The 18843-nt window shown below is 38.7% G+C and overlaps 1 protein-coding gene across 3 annotated transcripts; it reads left to right on the top strand.

The window, feature by feature from the left end:
• The first annotated feature begins 560 nt into the window (after nt 1–560).
• Nucleotides 561–17590, top strand: LOC141504315 (uncharacterized). 3 transcript variants are annotated; one of them, XM_074209259.1, is made up of 6 exons: nt 563–649; nt 2230–2286; nt 6500–6578; nt 6933–7059; nt 13722–13835; nt 14365–17590. In XM_074209259.1, the coding sequence occupies exons 3-6, from the start codon at nt 6546–6548 to the stop codon at nt 15348–15350; spliced, it is 1260 nt and encodes a 419-aa protein (XP_074065360.1). In that variant the 5' UTR covers nt 563–649; nt 2230–2286; nt 6500–6545; the 3' UTR covers nt 15351–17590. The 3 variants fall into 3 exon arrangements, with proteins under 3 accessions (XP_074065362.1, XP_074065360.1, XP_074065361.1); XM_074209260.1 differs by lacking the exon at nt 2230–2286 and having other exon boundaries at nt 567–649; XM_074209261.1 differs by lacking the exons at nt 2230–2286; nt 6500–6578 and having other exon boundaries at nt 561–649.
• The last annotated feature ends 1253 nt before the right edge of the window (nt 17591–18843 follow it).

Raw genomic sequence — 18843 nt, 5'->3', positions numbered from 1 at the left:
AAATTAAATTTAAAATAATGAAAATTAAATTTTAAAAATTAATCAAAGTTAAGTCAATTAAAAATTAAAAAATTTAATTTAAATAATTAAATTAAATAAATTAAATTAAATAAATAAATGCAATTTTAAATAAATAAATACAATTTAAAAATTTTTTTAAAACATTTTTTTTAAGAATTTAGAGGGGAGTATCCGCCTCCGGAGAGCCTCGGCCTCAGGGCTCAGAGCACGGACTCTGCCTCCACCGATGCCCAGCCCGCTCCGGAGCCGGGGCGAGTGCTTCAGATGCCGACAAGCCCGAGAGGAGCCGGGGCGAGTGCCGAGCTCTGGGCCGCTCCTCCGCAGTGAGGAGAAAGGCGACCGCTACAGCCAGCAACTTCTCCAGAGTTTCTTTCTTGGAGTTGAGGCGGTCGTTACCGTGGCAACCGAGAAGCTCCTCCCCCATCTGAAGATGCTCCCCGTGCGGCTGGGCGGTCCCGGACTACATTTCCCAGAAGGCACAGGGCCGCGCCCACTGCCTCACTCAGACTCAATCCCCCAGAATCCCACTCTCCAGGCTGGTCCAGGCAGTCCGCGTCCTCTTCGGACCCCATGGTTTGTGGCCTCATAACTCAGGATCGGAGTTTGTCCGGACCACCTCGGGTCGGAGGTAAAGGCCGCTCTACGGGGGCGTTCGGGGGCTTGAGGGGAGCGGGGGGTCTGCGGCTCATGGGCTTGTCGGGGCTGGAGGAGCCGCCTTTGACACTTGGGGAAACTGAGGCTGAGAAAGACCCCCCCTCCCCCCGCGAGACTTTAGATAACTGTCCCCCGAAACTCTAAACCCTGGCTTGGTAGATGCCACCTCAGCTCCCAGAGGGAGGCCTTCCATTCAGAATCAAAATACAAAATCCCAGCTTAGGACTCCCTGTCCGTTTGCCAGCAATGACTGACGCGTGCTGGGTTGGCATCGTTGCAGCCCCAGATAGCTTCCTCCCTGCCTGGCCAAGCATCCCCTGTAAGAAATACAGAACAAACAGCCCAGAAGAGCTGGCCTGCACCTTAGGCTGAGGGCTGTGCCACACCTGCAGTCTCCACCTCTGCCAAGACGGGAGGAGGTTCAGCCTTCCATCTCTTCTCCGGGGCCAAGCTCTTTCTACTTTCAGTAGACTTTCAGGAAAGTCCAATACCAAGAAGAAGTGAAGGCCACCCAGGCTGAGGGAAGCCTAAGATTTATACACTAGACCTGTTGTAGCCAATTCAGGAACTTGACTGAGAACATCAGAGCACAAAAAGGAAGTAGTGATTGTGGCAAAAGATTGATGTTTGAAATGTTTGAAAATGTGAACTCGATCCATCTTCAAATAAACAAACAAAAAACTTGAGTTGAAAATAAAGTGATGGATGGGGCGGCTAGGTTGCACAGCGGATAGAGCACCGGCCCTGGAGGATCTGAGTTCAAATGTGGCCTCAGACACTTAATTACCTAGCTGTGTGGCCTTGGGCAAGCTACTTAACCCCACTGCCTAGTAGGAAAAAAGAAAAGAAAGTGATGGTGACTGACAGGGACAGCTTGACCCAGTCTCACTGCATTAGTATATTTGAGATTTTAATATTGGACTTCTCATATTATCTCTTGTTGTATTTTCCTCTTTTCAGTTTTCCCCTTGTATAATAAACCTGAGAGGCATAGATAAGGGAAAGAACAATTTATACTGGTTTATCATATAAATAGCATGTAGATATGTCTCTGAATGTAGTGGGAGACGTTGATTTTTTAAAGTTAGGTTTTTCCCAGGTCAGTTTGACTGAGGCAACCCCCTTTCAGTCATTAAGGTTTGTTGAGAGAGATGAAGCAAAGAGGTCTAGAATGACCACTTCCAAAATAGGAAAAAAAAAATAATTGGGTGAATAAGTCCCTTAGGGTATCTTTTAAATTGGTAAGAAAGAACAGAAGCTAGGAGCCTCTTTTGCATAGCCCCCCCCCCCCAAAAAAAAAATTTCTTAAGGTTTCTGGCCAAAACAGAAACAATTTCTGTTTGAATTCACTGAACGGCCAAGTGATCTTTGCTTGAGACACATCATTGGCCAATCTAGGAAAGCAGGAGTGATTTGGGGCCTGTAAACCTTCCATTTCCAGGCATCCTGATTCATATCTGGCCACTGGACCCAGATGACTCCAGAGTAGAAAGTGAGACTGGTGACTTTGCCCAGTACCCCCTCACTCAAATCCAATTTATGTATTTGTTATAGCTTTACTTCCCTGATGCCATGGTCTTCTTTGAGAAGGAAGGACAAATAAACATGTAGGTATGTAAACACACATACTTGTGCATATGTATCCCTATTTGCATGTGTTTACATGTATGGAGAGATGTGACAAGCAGACCAAACAGAAGGCTGTTACAATAATTTAGATGCGAGGAGACAAGGGCCTGCACCAAGGTAACAGAAATACCTTCTTTTTGGCTTTTAGCCAAAAGTCTCCATACTCTAGTCCATCTTCCATGTCGCCATCAAAATGAGTTTCCTAAAGCACAAGTCCACCTATGTCACCCCTCTGCTCATTAACTTCAGTGGCTCCCTTCCATCTCTAGGGTCAAATATAAAATCCTCTTTTTAGCTTCTAAAGCCCTTCAAAACCTTGTTCCCTCAGCCTTTCTGGTCTTTACAACTTCCATCCCTACGTATATTCCAGTGTCTCTGGTGCTAGGTGGCTCAGTGGATAGAGCACTGGTCTTGGAGTCAGGAGGACAGGAGTTCGAATCCAGCCATAGACACAAAATCCAGACACTATCTGAGCCCTTGGGCAAGTCATTTAACCCTGATTGCCTTGCATCCAGGGCCATCTCCAGTCATCCTGATTCATATCTGGCCACTGACTTAGCACAGCAACCCCTCACTCAAATCTAATTCTTATGCTTGTCATGACATCACTTCTCTTGTTGTCATGGTATTCTTTGAGAACAAAGGACAATATCATTATCAAAACAAAACACTCCCACTTCCTGACTCCAGACATTTTCTCTGGCTAGAATGGTCTTCCTCTTCCTCTCTGCCTTCTGGCTTTCCTGAAGGCTCATATAAAATCTACCTTCTATGGGAAATATTTCCTAATTCCTTTTTTCTAGTACTCATCTTCTATTGATTATTTCCTCTTTTCCCTGTGTATATAACTTTTTGTACATGTTTATCCTGTGTCTCCCCCTTTAAGGGCAAGGACCTTTTTTTTTGCCTTTTTTTTCTTGTATCTCCAGAGCTTAGCATAGTGTCTAACTTTTAGTACACAATAAATTTGTTGACTTGAGTTATTGACATATGACCCTAACAAAAATAAAATTCTCTTTAGTAGGTATAGTAGGTGTATATATTTGAAATAGTGAAACTGATTTGTGGAATCACTCTTTTTTATGTTATTTTATTTTTTCCAATTTCATTCAAAGATAGTTTTCAACATCCATCTTTTTGTAAGCTTTTGACTTCCACATTTTTCTAACTCCTCCCCCCATGGCAGTGAGTAATAGGTTGTATGTATACAATCATGCTTAATATTTGCCATGTTAGTTATGTTGTGAAAGAAGAATTGGAATTAAAGGGGGGGGAATCCATGAGAAAGAGAGAAAAAGATAAAGTTTTAAAAAGAATCACTATCATTTGTAGTTATATATTCCTATTCCCATTTTGTAATAGAATAGTAGGCTTTATCTGATGCTTTAAGGTGAGCAGGCAGCTAACAGTGAAAGGCCTTTAGGAATTCTGGTTTGTACAGTAGATCTGGATCCCTATCTGTCTTATCTAGTTGGCACAGTAGATAAAGTGCTGAGCCCAGAGTCAAGAGGATCTGAGTTAAAATCCAGATTCAGGAATTTATTAACTGTGTGACCCTTAACAAGCCACTTAACTTCTGATTGCCTCACTTTCCTTAATTATAAATGGAAACAATACTGGTACCTCTATTCCAGGATTGAGGTGAGGATCAAAGTACTTTTAACACAAACACATCATCTCATTTGATCCTTGCCCTTTGAACCATAGATACTGTTATCCCTATTTTACCAGATGGCAATATGATGCAGATAGTGGTTAAAAGGGGGGTAAATGAATGTTACTTACACTTATAAGCATTTTGCCTTAATTCAGTTCTACCTGGATTCACCTCTTGATTGAACTATTGTTTTTTTCTCTCTCCTCTCTGTCATCCTCCATGTAATATCAAGAGTGATGTGCCTAAGTCATAGTTGACTGTGTCACATCTTGCTTAGGAAACTCAGTGGTTCTCTATTACTTATAGGATTGAAAATAAATTCTTTGGTTATCTTTTAAAACCTTTCATAACCTGACTGCCACCTACCTTTGCATCCTTGTTAAACTTTCCTCCACTTCATTCATCTTCAATGAGGCCAGCCTGGGCTTCTTGCTGTTCCTACAACAGGATACAATATTACCCGGGCCCCTTAACATAAATTATCTCCCCATGGAGGGATCCTCTCTCCTTACCTTTACCTCTTAAATTCTCTGTTATGAACCAAAACTCAGTTCATTTGCTCCTTCCTATGTGGATGGGGTCTTTTCTAATTTTTCTATAGTTAGGTGGTGCAGTGGATATAGCACAGGCCCTGGTACAGGAGGATTTGAGTTCAAAAGTGACCTCAAACACCTGACACTGGCCTTTCTGATTGATATCTGGTCACTGGATCCAGATTTTTTTTTTTGGAGGAGAATGAAGGACAAACAATAAAAACAACAACCCCTAGTTGATGGCATCTCCTCACAACCCTCATTACTTTGTATGCATTCATATAGGGGACAACTAGGTGACACAGTGGAGAGGAATCAGGAGGACTCCTCTCCCTTAGTTCAAATCCAGCCTTGGGCATTTCCTAGTGTGACACTGATCAAGTTACTTAACCCTGTTTGTCTCAATTTCTCATCTGTGAAATGAGCTGGAGAAGAAGAAATGACAAATTATTCCAGTATCTTTGCCAAGAAAATCCCAGATTGGGTTTTGTAGAATCAGACATGATTTAAATGCTTGAATAACACTCTTATATGTATTTAGATGTGTGCATTTTGTCTCCCTCAGTGAATTATAAGTTCCTTTTGAAGTCTGGGATTGACTTTATATCCCTAAAACCTACACAGTACCTGGCTCATAGTAGGCACTTTATATTTGTTTGCTTATTAACTTTGTTGTACACTTAAGTCATGTCCAACATTTTGTTACCCTTTTGGAGTTTTCTTGGCCTTTTGCCATTACTTTCTCCAGCTCATTTTTCAGATGAGGGAACTCTGGCAAATACAGTTAAGTGACTTGCCCACTGTCACACCCAGTAAATATCTGGGGTCAGATTTGAACTCAGGTTCTTCTGACTTCAGGCCCAGAGCTTTATCCATTGGACTCACTAGATATTAATTAACTTGCTTAGAGTCATATAATAAGCTTTTAAGCTTATTATATTTATTTATTTAAAGCTTATGTTAATAAATACTAAACTGACAGAACCATAATCAGCTTTCTTGATTCCCAGTTCTATGTTCATACTGCTTTCCGTATATTAATGTCCTATATACATTAGGCCATTCTAAGGAAATCAGAGTAATGATTTCTCTTAACTTCATGAGTCAAGAAAAAGATTGGAAATATTTTCCCTCATTAAAGGAACAGGTGAATAAGTCACATAGATTTTGGCTATTATAATATATATCATACAGCTTTGGGGTTAGAGCAATTAATTCCTGTTATGTTTCCTGACAAAAACAGAAATCCATCTAATGAGGTGTTTTGAGACAGATATAGTCAACATACCAGGTACTTTGAAGGGGAAATGTATATTACTCTTTTCATTTTTCTAAGACTTTTGTTTGTTTCTCAGTGAGCAAGCATTTTTTCCCTTTCTCACCTCTTCCCATTGAAAAAAGAAAAACAAAACCATGTAAAAATATATACATAGTCCAACAAAACAAATTCTAGTGACTAGCCATATCTAAAATTTTATAATCATTAAGTATCTCTAGGCCATCACCTCTAGGCCAAAGGTAGGTAGCATCCTTCATTATCAGTCTTCTGGAATTGTGATTGGGTACTACATCAATGATTGTTTTTCCAGTATTTTTTTTTGTTATTATGTTACCCTCTGATCCATTTCACTTCAGTTCATTTAGGTCTTCCCAAGTTCCACCAAAACTGACCCTTTCATTATCTCTTATGACAATAACATCTATAATATTCTTATATAATACTTTGTTCAGCCATTCCCCATAGATTGATACTTCCTTAGTTTCTAGTTCTTTGCCATTACACAAGAGCTGCTTTAAATATTTTTGTACATAGGAATTCTTTTCCTCTTTCTTTGATCTCTTTGATCTTGGAAGGAACTAAGTCATTGTGCTTGGCCTAACTTTGACCTCCTTTGTGAAGTTTGGAGAGCTAGGAAAATCACGTGCTTCAGTTATTTAGATATTTCTAACCTGGTGATTCTAGGCACTCAAGGCATGATGGTTACCCCTCTTCCCCCTCCTCTAGGCCTGCATTCTCCTTTTTCCAAGAGAGGCCTACAGAAGAGAAGGGAATGACTACTGTGTCTCTGACAATCAAAACCCAGGTGAGCTGAGCTTTTCTCTTTTGTAAATGAAATTTCAGTTTCCCAAGTATGGAGACATCCCCCTTCATCATCATGGAACTTCTCTGTCTGACTCCTTCTTTGTGGTTGAAGGACTTTGGATGAAATGGGCTTTGCCTTGACTAGTGTTCATCCTCATTGGAGCTTAGTAATAAACCTACTAACATGGAAAAGATACCTTTCTACCTCAAGTCAAATACTTCAATTTCTCTCCTATTCAGTGTTCTTACTGTCATCAGAATCATCAATCAATCTATTCCAAATGCTCTTATTTTCACCCTTTCTGGTTAGGTAGAAAAGGTTCTATGGATGACCAAAAATGTGTTTGTGTTTCAGGAATCAGTGACATTCAAGGATGTAGCTGTCAGCTTCACCCAGGAGGAGTGGGGGAAGCTGAATCCTGCTCAGAGGAACCTGTACAAGGATGTGATGCTGGAGAACTATAGAAACATCATCTCATTGGGTAAGTATGACTTTTCCCTGTGATTCAGAATTTCTCTTAAATTAAGAAAATTTTCTTCTCTTGTTAAATACTGTAATAGTGAATCCATGTTGGGATTGTATTTGTCTCACTGTGACTGTGTCTAAAGGATAGTCATGTAACAGATACTTTTCAGAGCTACTTTGAAGCAACAATGATGACTAAGTAACTGTGAAGGTGATCATGAGATCCTGCAGTTTGCTTTGGGACCAGGTGAAGGGTGGGGTCCTGAAGAAGATGAGAACCTTAAGAAGTCTGAATGTATCAAGAAAAAGAACAAGAAGAAGAGCTGCAAGACAGAGCCCATGGATTTAGAAGTAGGGAACCAAAAGGTAAAGAGAAGAAGTATGTAGGAGGGAGAAGAGCCATCTATTGAAATCAAACCTGGAGGGTCAGCAAAGTAAGGGCTCAACTTTCCAAGAACAACTCAGTCAGACATGTAGAACAGTATCCAGTAGACTTTCAGGGAAACTATAGAATTTGGCTTAAGAGCTGTGGAGAAAGAAAGTAGTATAGAAAAATAGGATTTCTTAAATCTAAAAAAAGGGAACTAGAAGGTGAAGAAGGTAATTGTAATGGCAAGCTTATTTCCAAATGCAGCCCAAACCTCAAATAGAATGAAAACATCCCAATCTAGAAACCAGACTGAGCAAAAAAAGAAAGTTAAGATGACCTAGGGTTTATACCAAGTATAGTAAATACTATAATAAATAGCAAATAGGGTAAAGAAAGTTCAGGTAAGTGATACCTATGAAGAAATAAGTCAAGCAAGAAGCAGGGGAGAGAGGGGGGTGGGTTTCCAAGGGTCAGTGTCAGCAATATAGTGGTTCTGGAATTGTCAGTGTATCAAAGAGAACTGGTAAAAAACATGGGACCCTCTGAATTTCTTACTTGAATTTTGATTCAGGGTTTGGGTCAGAGAACTCAAATCCTTTTTTTTGTCCAAAAAACAAAGCATTTCTTTCCCTTAACAGGTGAAAAATAGTGTACAGTTTAAATTGAAATTAAGAAGCTTTGTTACACTAATCCTGAGACTGTAACTTCCTTGTCCTCTTCTCCTACAGGTCAAGGGCTTTCACCTAAGATAAGAGTGCACATATCTGCTTTTTTGGAAAGATAAGCCTGAACCTTCAGAAGTTCCCACAACTCCTTCTGGGCTTTCCTATCATATCCTTTTTGGATAGGGAGGCAGTTTAGTGTAGGGGAAAGAAGAGATCTAAGTTCAAGTCTCAGCAGCTAATCATTAACCATTTGACCCTGGGCAAATCTCTTCACTTCTTTTACCCTAAGCTTTCTTTCCAATGATGGGGGGTTGAATTAGATGAACTCTTAGTTCTCTCCAACTCTAATATTATTTGATTCACAGAATCTCAGAGTTGGAAGCTACTCAGAAGATTCTTGCCACAAGAGTGGTCACTCAGCTTTTGCTTGAAGATCTTCACTGGGGGAGACCCACCACCTTCCAAGATTGTCCAGTCTGCTTTTGAAGAGGTCTGTTAGGAAGGTTTTTCTCATCCTGAGCCTAAATTTGCTTCTTTGCTAACTTTCATCTCTTACTCCTATTTCTAGTCATGGAGCCATTTTCTCTTCCATGGAAAAACCTTTCAAGTACTTGAAGTTAGCTATCACATCAGTATTTCTCCTCCCCATTCCCTCTCCTCAATGCCCAAATCTTTTCTTCTCCAGACAAAAAAACTTGTTTCCTTTAATCAGTCATATAATAAGACCTCAAGACCCTTCACGTCCTAATTGTCCTTCTCTAGATACTGTCCACTTTATCAATATCCTTCCTGAATTATATCTTCCAGATGTGGTCTGACCAGGACAAAATACAGCAAGATTATCACCACCATAACCTCAGATTATCTTTCATGGTGGCTAGATCACATTGTTGATTCATCCTGAGCTTTCAGGCTACTTAAACTTTACAGATTTTTTTTTCAGGTGAATAATTCTTTAGTTATGCCTCCTTCAATTTGAAATTGAGTGTTTGGAACCCAAAAGTAAGACAAAGACTCTTTGTTTCTCTTTTCTTACAGAACAAAAGTCTTAGGATTGAAAACTCCAATGTAAGGCAGACAAATTGTTCATGGAAGGGGAAGGTTGTGCACAACTCTCTACGATTGCTAGTTAATCTCCCAACCTATAAATTTTCTGACATTTGTAACCAATACAGGCATCTTGTATGATAGTAGAACCTGGCTTATAAAAACAGCACTTGGAGCAGTTAGCTTCTACAGAATGAAAGAATGGGATACTAGTATTGGTTAGAAGAGTAAGGAAAGAGTAAGTCTATACTCTTCAGAGTAAAATAAGAATAATTCTATGTTGGGACTTAATATGGCAAGGAGTTGTCACCCTAATCCAGTGAAAAGTTAAGGACATAAGTACTTGTGAAACACTCTTCCCAGCAATGGATGTCAGAGAGTGTTCAGTATGCGTTGGATATTGATCTGGATTTGCCATCTCATGGATTCATGGATACAAGTCAGTTGTTTTGATGAAGGTTTTGATGAAGACTCTAATTAGATTTTGTGTTTGAAAATGATCTGATCTTATAGATTCTATATGGAAAAGAGAAGGCTGCTGGGGGACAAGGAGAGGGGAGGTGCCACAAATTGACCTCAGATGCTAATGATAAAGGTGCTGATGAGTCTATGCTAGTGGGTCCATTCTGGAATTAGCATTTCTGAGGAAGAAAGTTCTCCCAGGAAGTACTTCCTTTTCTGGTCATTTTAGAGTGTTTGGCATAGGCAGTCAATGAATGGAGCAGCAAACTTGCCCAAAGAAAAGTATTTTAATGACTTTACCTGTCAGTGCCTTTAGAGAAGCTGGATCCAACCAAATAGTTAAGGAATAAACAATTACATCTGGAGTCCTTGTGGCTGGGGTCTAGTAGGTACTAGGTAGACATTTTGGAAAGGGCACTGTAGGGCATACCAACAACTGTCATTATTAATGAAATAGGCTTAAAGTTATATTTTGCAATTATCTTAATTCGTATTTATTTAATTATTTGAGCATTTGAATGTTTGAGGTTTAGAAACCTGAGCTACCCAACTCATCATTGTTGCTGAGGCTGTCCTCCAGTTGGCACCTGATACCCTAATGAGTAAGGAATCTACCACTAGGGATAATGGGAAGGTTTTCATAGTGTACCCATACTGATCCAACCCAGGACCATGTTTCCAATGTAATGATCTAGGGAACTTCTCTCACTTTGATAGGAGATTTGAGAAATACCCTATTCCCAAATTGAGCTCTGAGAAATGGGGCTAAAACTTTCTCATAATATCTTTATAACAGCAAGAGTCTGAGTCCTCAAAATTTCCAATGTCTGCCCAAAAGCTTTCAGAATAGAAAACATCCACTTGAAGAAAAAGCATTGCTAGGCAATCACTAAAAATATCTGGTTTGAAAGCATGGACTGATGCAAGGCAGGGGGCTGCTATTTTAAAAAGAAATGTATCTTCCTTTTAAGAAGAAATGGAATGAAGAAGCAAGAGAAAAAAAACACAGGTTGATGAATAAACAGGGGGAAAAAAAACCAAGAAAAAACCTCTCCAGGAAGGGAAAGAGAAAAAAAGTGAAAAGGAAGGAAAGTGAAGGAAAAGTTGACTGATGAGATAAATGTTCTCATGGCAGATGAAAAGACCACTTACAAGTGCAGTGAATGTGGGGATACTTGGTTAGATGGAGACACTCTCTAAATAGTGAGAAAATCACAAGACATGTGAAATGTGACTCCAGTTTTCTCTCTGGGACCCAAGAATACAAACTTCCTTAAACTCTACCCAAGTAGAGTTAATCAGAAAAGGGAAGGAAAAATGCTTAAGACAGAAAGACAACTGTGCTGGACCACAATTGTGAATTATTCCATGGTCTGTGAAAGAGCAGTCAGGCTCTTCCCTAACACTGGAAAATAGTTCAAGTATCTTGTTAGAAACTAGATCATGGGGGATGTTAAGATCTGGAGAAGTTACTGGACTAGTGGCTGTAGAGTTACAAAACTGATATTAATGGGGGGGATGAATGAGCATTTCTTAACCATTTACTGTGAAAGTGCTGAAGAAACAAATAGAAAACCAAGGCAGTTCCTGCTTTCAAGGAGTTTATTTCTAATGAGGATTCAACATAGGTTTCAGCTGCAAGTCAGATGGAATGATCCCACAGGCCTTAGCAGCACTATAGCATCAAAGCTGATGATAATGAATAGTCTTTACTGTAATTTCTACTAATAATCATATCAACTTATAATATTAAATCTTTGATAATACCAAGAATTTTGGTGCAAGAACCTTCTTTTCTAAGCAGTTGCCCATTCACATCTTATCAAGGGTTGCTTCATGGGAGGGGTGGACTGGGAGCAGGGCTTATTGTTTAGAGGGTTCTGTCACTTCCCAAACTTGGGGTTTATCTTATCAGTGATGACAATCACTGATTGATGTTGGTGGCATCAGGGAAAGTGAACCTTTCACAGTGATTGCTCTCTTCAATGATGGCTACAAATCACAGGCTGGAAACAAGATTGTGCTATTCCCCAGGCTCTTAGGTTCTGGATCCTCAACTCTCTCTATTAGGGTCTGAGAGGAGGTTGTAGTTTTACTTCTCTGACACATGCTATCTCATCTCTGTCAGGATACCCTATTGCTTCAGCTTGTCTTGATTGCCTGCCCCATGGTGGTGGGGGGGGCAGTTGACTAGTAGTTATGGTACCTATTCTACCACCACTGATCAAGTAAGTTTGTTTTTTTCTCTGTTCTTCATTTGTAAGATAAATAGAACAGAACTTGAATGACAGAATGTGAAAAAGTTAGGAAAGAATCTGTCTAAAAGACTCGGGTTTACAGAGGTAGCTAGAGAAGATGAATCTTTGTACAGAAGAAGGAGGCAGTGTGACTGGATGAGGACTGAATATGTCTGGGGAGGATGAAAGACTAAGCAGATCAATGTATATGAAATTTGCGGGTTGTTAACTGTGTGGAAATTCTTGGTGTCAGAATGAATGTGCATATTGGAGGAGAGGCAGGATAGTCGGGCAAGGTTAGGCAATGCTTGGGGTTATAATGTGCCCCTAATGCATTGGTACCAGCTTGGGGGGGGGGGGGTTAGGGAATAGGACCTGGAAGAAAGAAAACCTTAATGACATATTGTATAGTTGAATGGCAAAGTTCTGAGTTTTTTGTTTCCATAAGGGGAAACAAGTAGTATAAGTGAAAAAACTGGCAAGTATTAGTGATCAAAGGATCCGAACAGCTTACAAAAGAATATAAATGATGAACAATTACATGGAAAGCTTGCTTTAGTTATAAATAAAGAGAAAACCCCCTGAAGTTTCAGTTTACAGTCAGCAAATTAGTAAAGGTGATTAAAAAAAAACCAGAAATTGTCAGTGGCAAAGGAGAGTTGGAAAAGCAGAGACAATTGTAACAATGTTGGTGGAGTTATGAATTGAACCAGGAGTTCTGGGAAACAATTTATAGGAAAAGCTGATCTTAGTGTTTTCCTCCCATAATTCTAGTTCTTTTTAAGAACAGACTAATTCAAATCTCCACCAACTAGTGTCTCTAATTTCTCACAGCCTTTCCAATACTGACTTGATTCTTCCAGTACTGGATATATATGTATGTATGTATATATATATATATACATACATACATATATATATATATATATATATATATATGTGTATATATATATCCCCAAAGCAGTCAGTGATGAGAGGGAAAAAAACCATATAAAAATATGCCTTGAAGGATTTAATGTAAAAACAAGCAAACTGAAAATAAAATGGGTGTCCATTGAATGGGGAATGGTTGAATAAACTGGTATATGAATGTAATGAAATATTATCACTCTATAAGAAACAATACAAGGAATTCATAGAAAAATGCAACAGTTTATATGAAGTGATGAAAAATGAAGGAAGTGGAACCAAGAAAACAAAATACCCAAAGAGCTAAGTTTTTTAAATAAAAATAAAATTAAAAGGTAACTGAATTTCAATTAACTGCAAGAAACATTCTTAGTTCCAAAATACAGAGAAATATATAATCCCTTCTTCTTAGGGACTAGGTAGAAAACTAAAGGTGCAGAATGTTGCATGCATTCTCTTGTGGTTGCTTTGTTGATTGTGATGTAAAAAAACAACAAAAGATATCAATAATTGTGTTTAAAAGATGACAGAAATGGTGGTGAAATACTAGTTAATGCAAATGAGTCCTGTCAGAAGATCTGGGACAAATTTTTGTCCCCCACAAGAAACAACTGCATTGGAGGTAGCTAGATGGTGCAGTGGATGGAGCACCAGCCCTGGAGTCAGGAGGACCTGAGTTCAAATTCAGTTTCAGGGGTGCCTAGGTGGCACAGTGGATAGAGCACTGATCCTAGAGTCAGGAGTACCTGAGTTCAAATCCAGTCTCAGACACTTAATGATTACCTAGCTGTGTGATCTTGGGTAAGCCACTTAACCTCATTTGCCTTGCAAAAACCTAAAAAATAATATAAAATAGAATAAAACAAATTCAGCTTCAGACAGTTAATAATTACCTTTGGGCAAGTCATTTAACTCCATTGTCTTGCAAAAACCAAAAACCAAAAACAAACAAGAAACAGCTGTGTTGTATTTTCTTCTACACAAACAGGGTTTCCTATTTCTAAACCAGATGTGATCTTCCAATTGGAACAAGGGAAAGAGCCATGGATATTCAATCTGCAGAAAGCCACACAGAGAGAAGTCCCAAGAAATTCCTCTCCAAGTGAGTAAGAACTAGATCTGTGGAACTCAGTAGGAAAAACAGCACAATAGTGTAAGGAGTAAAAACTCTCTTCTAATTTTTGAACAAAAGGAAAGGAGTGAGTCTCACCTGTGTATTTGCTTCAGGTTTATCTTTACCTACCTGACATCTCTTTTCCTCAAGTTTTCTAGAGACTACTTTCCTTACTGAAAGTTCATTTTCTCTGCTTGCATTCTGTTTCTTATTTATTTGCTATTTCTCTTATCATTATCTCCTGCAATTAACACAAGACTCTAGTGATCCTTACCATTTTCTTAGATAGGCACTTGATACTCTCTGCTCACCTTATCTGATGATACAGCTACCTTCCCTCCTTATATTTCCTATTCAGTTCTCCTCTTTTATTTCTTAGTCTCTTTCCAGATTGCAAGTCTGTTTTTAGAGGTGATAATATCATGGATAACCCATGGACATTATTTTCTTCACAATATAACATTTTTTTTTCTTACATCAGAGAATAGATTCATTTGTTTTATTCTCTTGATTCCAGACTGGGAGAGTAAACAATCAACTCAAAATGAAAACATTTCTGAAGAAGCAGAATCACCAGGGATATTAATTCCTCTGGACCCTACATTTGAAGAAATTCTTCTGTCTCAAAGTATATTGGAGAAACATCAAGAAATCTCTCAAGGGGAAAAATGGAAGAAATCCCTTTCCCATGGGAATACATTCAAACAGTTGTCAATTAGTCTCACAGAAAGTCCCATTAAAGAAAGAGACCATGATTGTAAAGAATGTGGAAAAAATTTCTTTGACCATCCATCCCTTACTCGACATCAGAGGACTCATAAGGGAGAGAAACGCTATAAGTGTAATGAATGTGGAAAAGCCTTCTCTAAACATTCATCTCTTACTGAACATGACAGAATTCATACTGGAGAGAAACCTTATGAATGTGATGAATGTGGAAAGGCCTTCAGTCTGAAAAGTAACCTAACTCGACATCAGCTAACACATACTGGAGAGAAACCCTATGAATGTGATGAATGTGGGAAGGCCTTTAGCCGTAGAAGTGGACTTATGAGGCATCATATGACTCATACAGGAGAAAGTCCTTATAAATGTTATGAATGTGGGAAAGCCTTCTTTAACCCTTCATCCCTTACTGAACATGAGAGAATTCATACTGGAGAAAAGCCCTATGAATGTGATGAATGTGGGAAAGCTTTCTCTAACCAGTCATCTCTTACTGTACATGAGAGAATTCATACTGGAGAAAAACCATATGAATGTGATGAATGTGGGAAAGCCTTCTCTATACATTCATCTCTTACTGTCCATCAGAGAATTCACACTGGAGAAAAGCCTTATGAGTGTGATGAATGCGGGAAAGCATTCTTTGACTGTTCATCCTTAACTCGACATCAAAGAACTCATACCGGAGAGAAACCCTATTTGTGTAGTGTATGTGGGAAAGTCTTCAGCAGCAAGGCATCTGTCATCCAACACCAACGACGTTATGCTAGAGAGTAATGTAGGAATATCATAGTTTAAGGAACATTTCCATCTGATTTGTCATTTTAATGACATTTAATGACATTTAATGACTCCTAAAAAGTCAACATGGGAACTTGGACATTTAAAAATAATCTTACCTTAAACAGATGTGTGGGTCACTTATTAAGCACCCATCGTGTGTCAAATACCATGCTAAGCACTTTACAAGTTTATCAGTTGATTTTCACAACTCAGTGAAGTAGATGCTGTTTGATTTCCATTTTACACATGAGGAAACTGAGGCAGACAGAGGTTAAGTGACTTGTTGCAAATTCCATGGCTAGGAAAGCGCTTGAGACTAAATCTGAATTCAAATATTCCTGACTGGTCCCAGGGCTTTATATAGCTAACATAGACCTATACAAATATGCTGCCCTTTTAGCTGTTATTCAATTTCTCTTTTTTCCTAGCCAAACTTCTTTTTCTACACATACTATGTTGTGAACCTTACTCAAGATACTTCAGATATAAGAGGTGATTTTTAGGCTCCCCCCTCAAGAAAACCCTGACCTATCAAAGTCTCTTATAGACTCATAACTCAGACTCATAACTCATAGTGTACACAAATACCTGAAAGGAAACTTCTGGGAAAATGGAATGAGCGGTCAAAAGAAAATATATTTCTTTAGTTTCCCCCATAAAACATCAATTTACAAAAACTCCGCAAATTATTAAGATCATCAGAAGCCTTGAAAACAATACTATAGATAAATAATCTAATATATACTGAAATACATAAAATAATTAGTTGTAAGATACATGTTTATATCACAATAACAGACATAGAAAAATTTTAACCTTAAAAAATATTTGGGGAGACAAAATGGATAAATATCAGAAGGATTTTTTTGCAACAAAGAACAATCTAGATTTTTTTTATTTTTATTTTCTTTAGGTTTTTGCAAGGCAAATGGGGTTAAGTAGCTTGCCCAAGGCCACACAGCTAGGTAATTATTAAGTGTCTGAGACTGGATTTGAACCCAGGTACTCCTGACTCCAAGGCCAGTGCTTTATCCACTATGCCACCTAGCCGCCCCCAATCTAGATTTTTAAAAGAAGGAAACAGCTTAGGGAAAACAATTTCCTTTAAATATTTCTGATTTTTCTCTAGCATCTGCAATCTGTAGGGATCATAAGTTTTTAAGCAAAAAGAGACTAAGTCATCTTGTCCAGTCCCCTCCTTTTATAGATTAGAAAACCTAGGCATAGAGAAAAAATTGCAAATTTATGAGAGCAAAATTTATTCTTCAATTAAAGAATATAAATGGTCAGTTTGAGGGTGAGAGAGAACAACATATAATCAACCACCTGGAAAATTCTTCAAATACTTAAATAGCCAAGGAAATGAGAATTAAAATTATTTAACATTAAAACCATTGCTTTATCAATAGTAATTTAAAATAGTAAAACCCAATGCTTCAGAGACTTTGAAGAAACTGGCAGACTGTTACACTGCTGGTGAAGCTGTAAACTGATGTAAACATTTTGGAAAGTATAATGCATACTGAGGAGCTCCATGATCACGCTACATGAAGATTTGTTCAAGAAATTGGTGATGTATAGCATGAAGAAAGAGAGTAATACATTAGCTAGCTTCAAATATTTGAAGAACTGTTGTCTAGAAGAGGAATTAGACTTATGTATGGCCCCAAAGGGGAGAACCAAAAGCAATGGGGGAGAAGCTTCAGAAAGACCAATTTGGGTTTGATGTAAGGGCAAAACTTAATGATGAAAGCTGGCTGAGAGTCAAATGAACTACCTCAAGAAGTAGTAGTTTCTTCTTGAATATTTTCAAGAAGCTTGAAAAGACCTAAGAGATACTATGTAAAGAGTTTTTAATTCAGATATGGTTTCAAACAGATTATCAACAAGCTCCCTCCCAAATCTGAAATTCCATGATTCTATGGTATTATACAATAAAGGCTATAAAATTATTCATCATATTTGCCCCAGGTTTACCATACAAAGATTGTAAGGATATTGATGAGGAAAGAGACCTAGCTTTACATAGTTATTAAGAGCACTAGTGTAATGGGTAGTCCTTAAAGAGAGGCAGACTTAGGCTTGATAAATGAAAAACTTTTCTAAAGGTTAGAACTATCCAAAATTGGGAGATTCCTTCAGTATTTCAGAGTTGAGAAATTTTCCCTTTAGGTTTTCAAGGAAAGACTGGATGCCCATTTGCTAGGGATCTTGGAGAAGGGATTTTTGGTCAAGTAGGGATTTGAACTCAAAATCTGAAGTTCCTTCCAAATCTAAGGTTCTTGGCAGCGGGGGGGGGGGGGGGGGAGGACTAGGCTATGGCAGATAACTAGGAAGTCTTCATCATCATCATCATCATCATTATTATTATTATTTTGATGAGGCAACCAGCGTTAAGTGAGTAGCCTAGAGTCACACAGCTAAACACAAATGTTTAAGGCCAGATTTGAGCTTTGATCCTTCTGATTTGGGCTGGTGCTCTATTCACTGTGCTACCTGGCAACCTTAGCAATTGGGAAATTAGCAAATTGTGGTATATGGATGTAATATAATATTGTATCATTCATTTTAAGTGACAAATGGGGGAAATGTGAAGTAGAGTGATGAAAATAGAACCAAAACAACATGCTGACTCTAGCTATGTAAATAACAGCACTGGTAAAATTTTTCTAGTGCAAGTTTATGCTCTGCTAATTCTCAGCTCTTGGTCATCTCTGCCATCTCATCTACTAGTATTTCCGGAAGAAGTCACAACTCTATTACCATTCAGTCCTTGTTGTGTTTCAGTTGATGAAGTCACATCCAATTCTTCATGACCACATTTGGAGTTTTCTTGGCAAAGATACAGAAGAAGAAATTTAAAGCAAGCAGGGTTAAGTGATTTGCCCAGGATCACCCAGATAGTAAATGTCTGAGGTATCACTCCAAGCCAGGCACTCTATCCACTGCACCACCTAGTTATCTCTTGGGAACTTACTGCTGCACAGTAAAATTTACCTTTCCTGGTCTCCCTTTCTTACACCAACAACTCCATTTACTCTCTGAGCAAGCATCATTGCCTTGTGTCTTACAGAGAAGTTGTCCCCTAAGCTCCCACATTCCCCCTACTCTGCACCTCAAAAGCATTTTCACTCATCCTTCCCCCGCTTCTTCTCTGAGGAAGAGGAAGGAGTTCCTTTGCAAAGAACAAGCTCTCTCCTTAATTCTGTCCCTTTTTTGTCTTATGACCCTCAAGTTAACATCCTTTTATCTTTCCCTTTCATTGACTTCTAAATTTCTGGAAAGATTATCTATTCTAGCTTTCTCCATATCTCACCACCCACTTCATGGAATCTTACAATTAGTCTGTGGACATTTATTGAGGGTCTACAATGTGCTAGTTGTGCTAAGCACCAGGAGAAATGGAGGGGGTGGGGGAGTTACAAAGGAAAGGCAAAAAAACAGTACCTACCCTCTAGTGCATAATCTATTGAGAGAACACATAAAA

The sequence above is a fragment of the Macrotis lagotis genome, chromosome 1 (genome assembly GCF_037893015.1).
Source record: "Macrotis lagotis isolate mMagLag1 chromosome 1, bilby.v1.9.chrom.fasta, whole genome shotgun sequence".
Classification (NCBI taxonomy): Eukaryota; Metazoa; Chordata; class Mammalia; order Peramelemorphia; family Peramelidae; genus Macrotis; species Macrotis lagotis.
The sequence above is the reverse complement of the archived record's forward strand: the minus strand, read 5'-3'. Positions and strand labels throughout refer to the sequence as shown.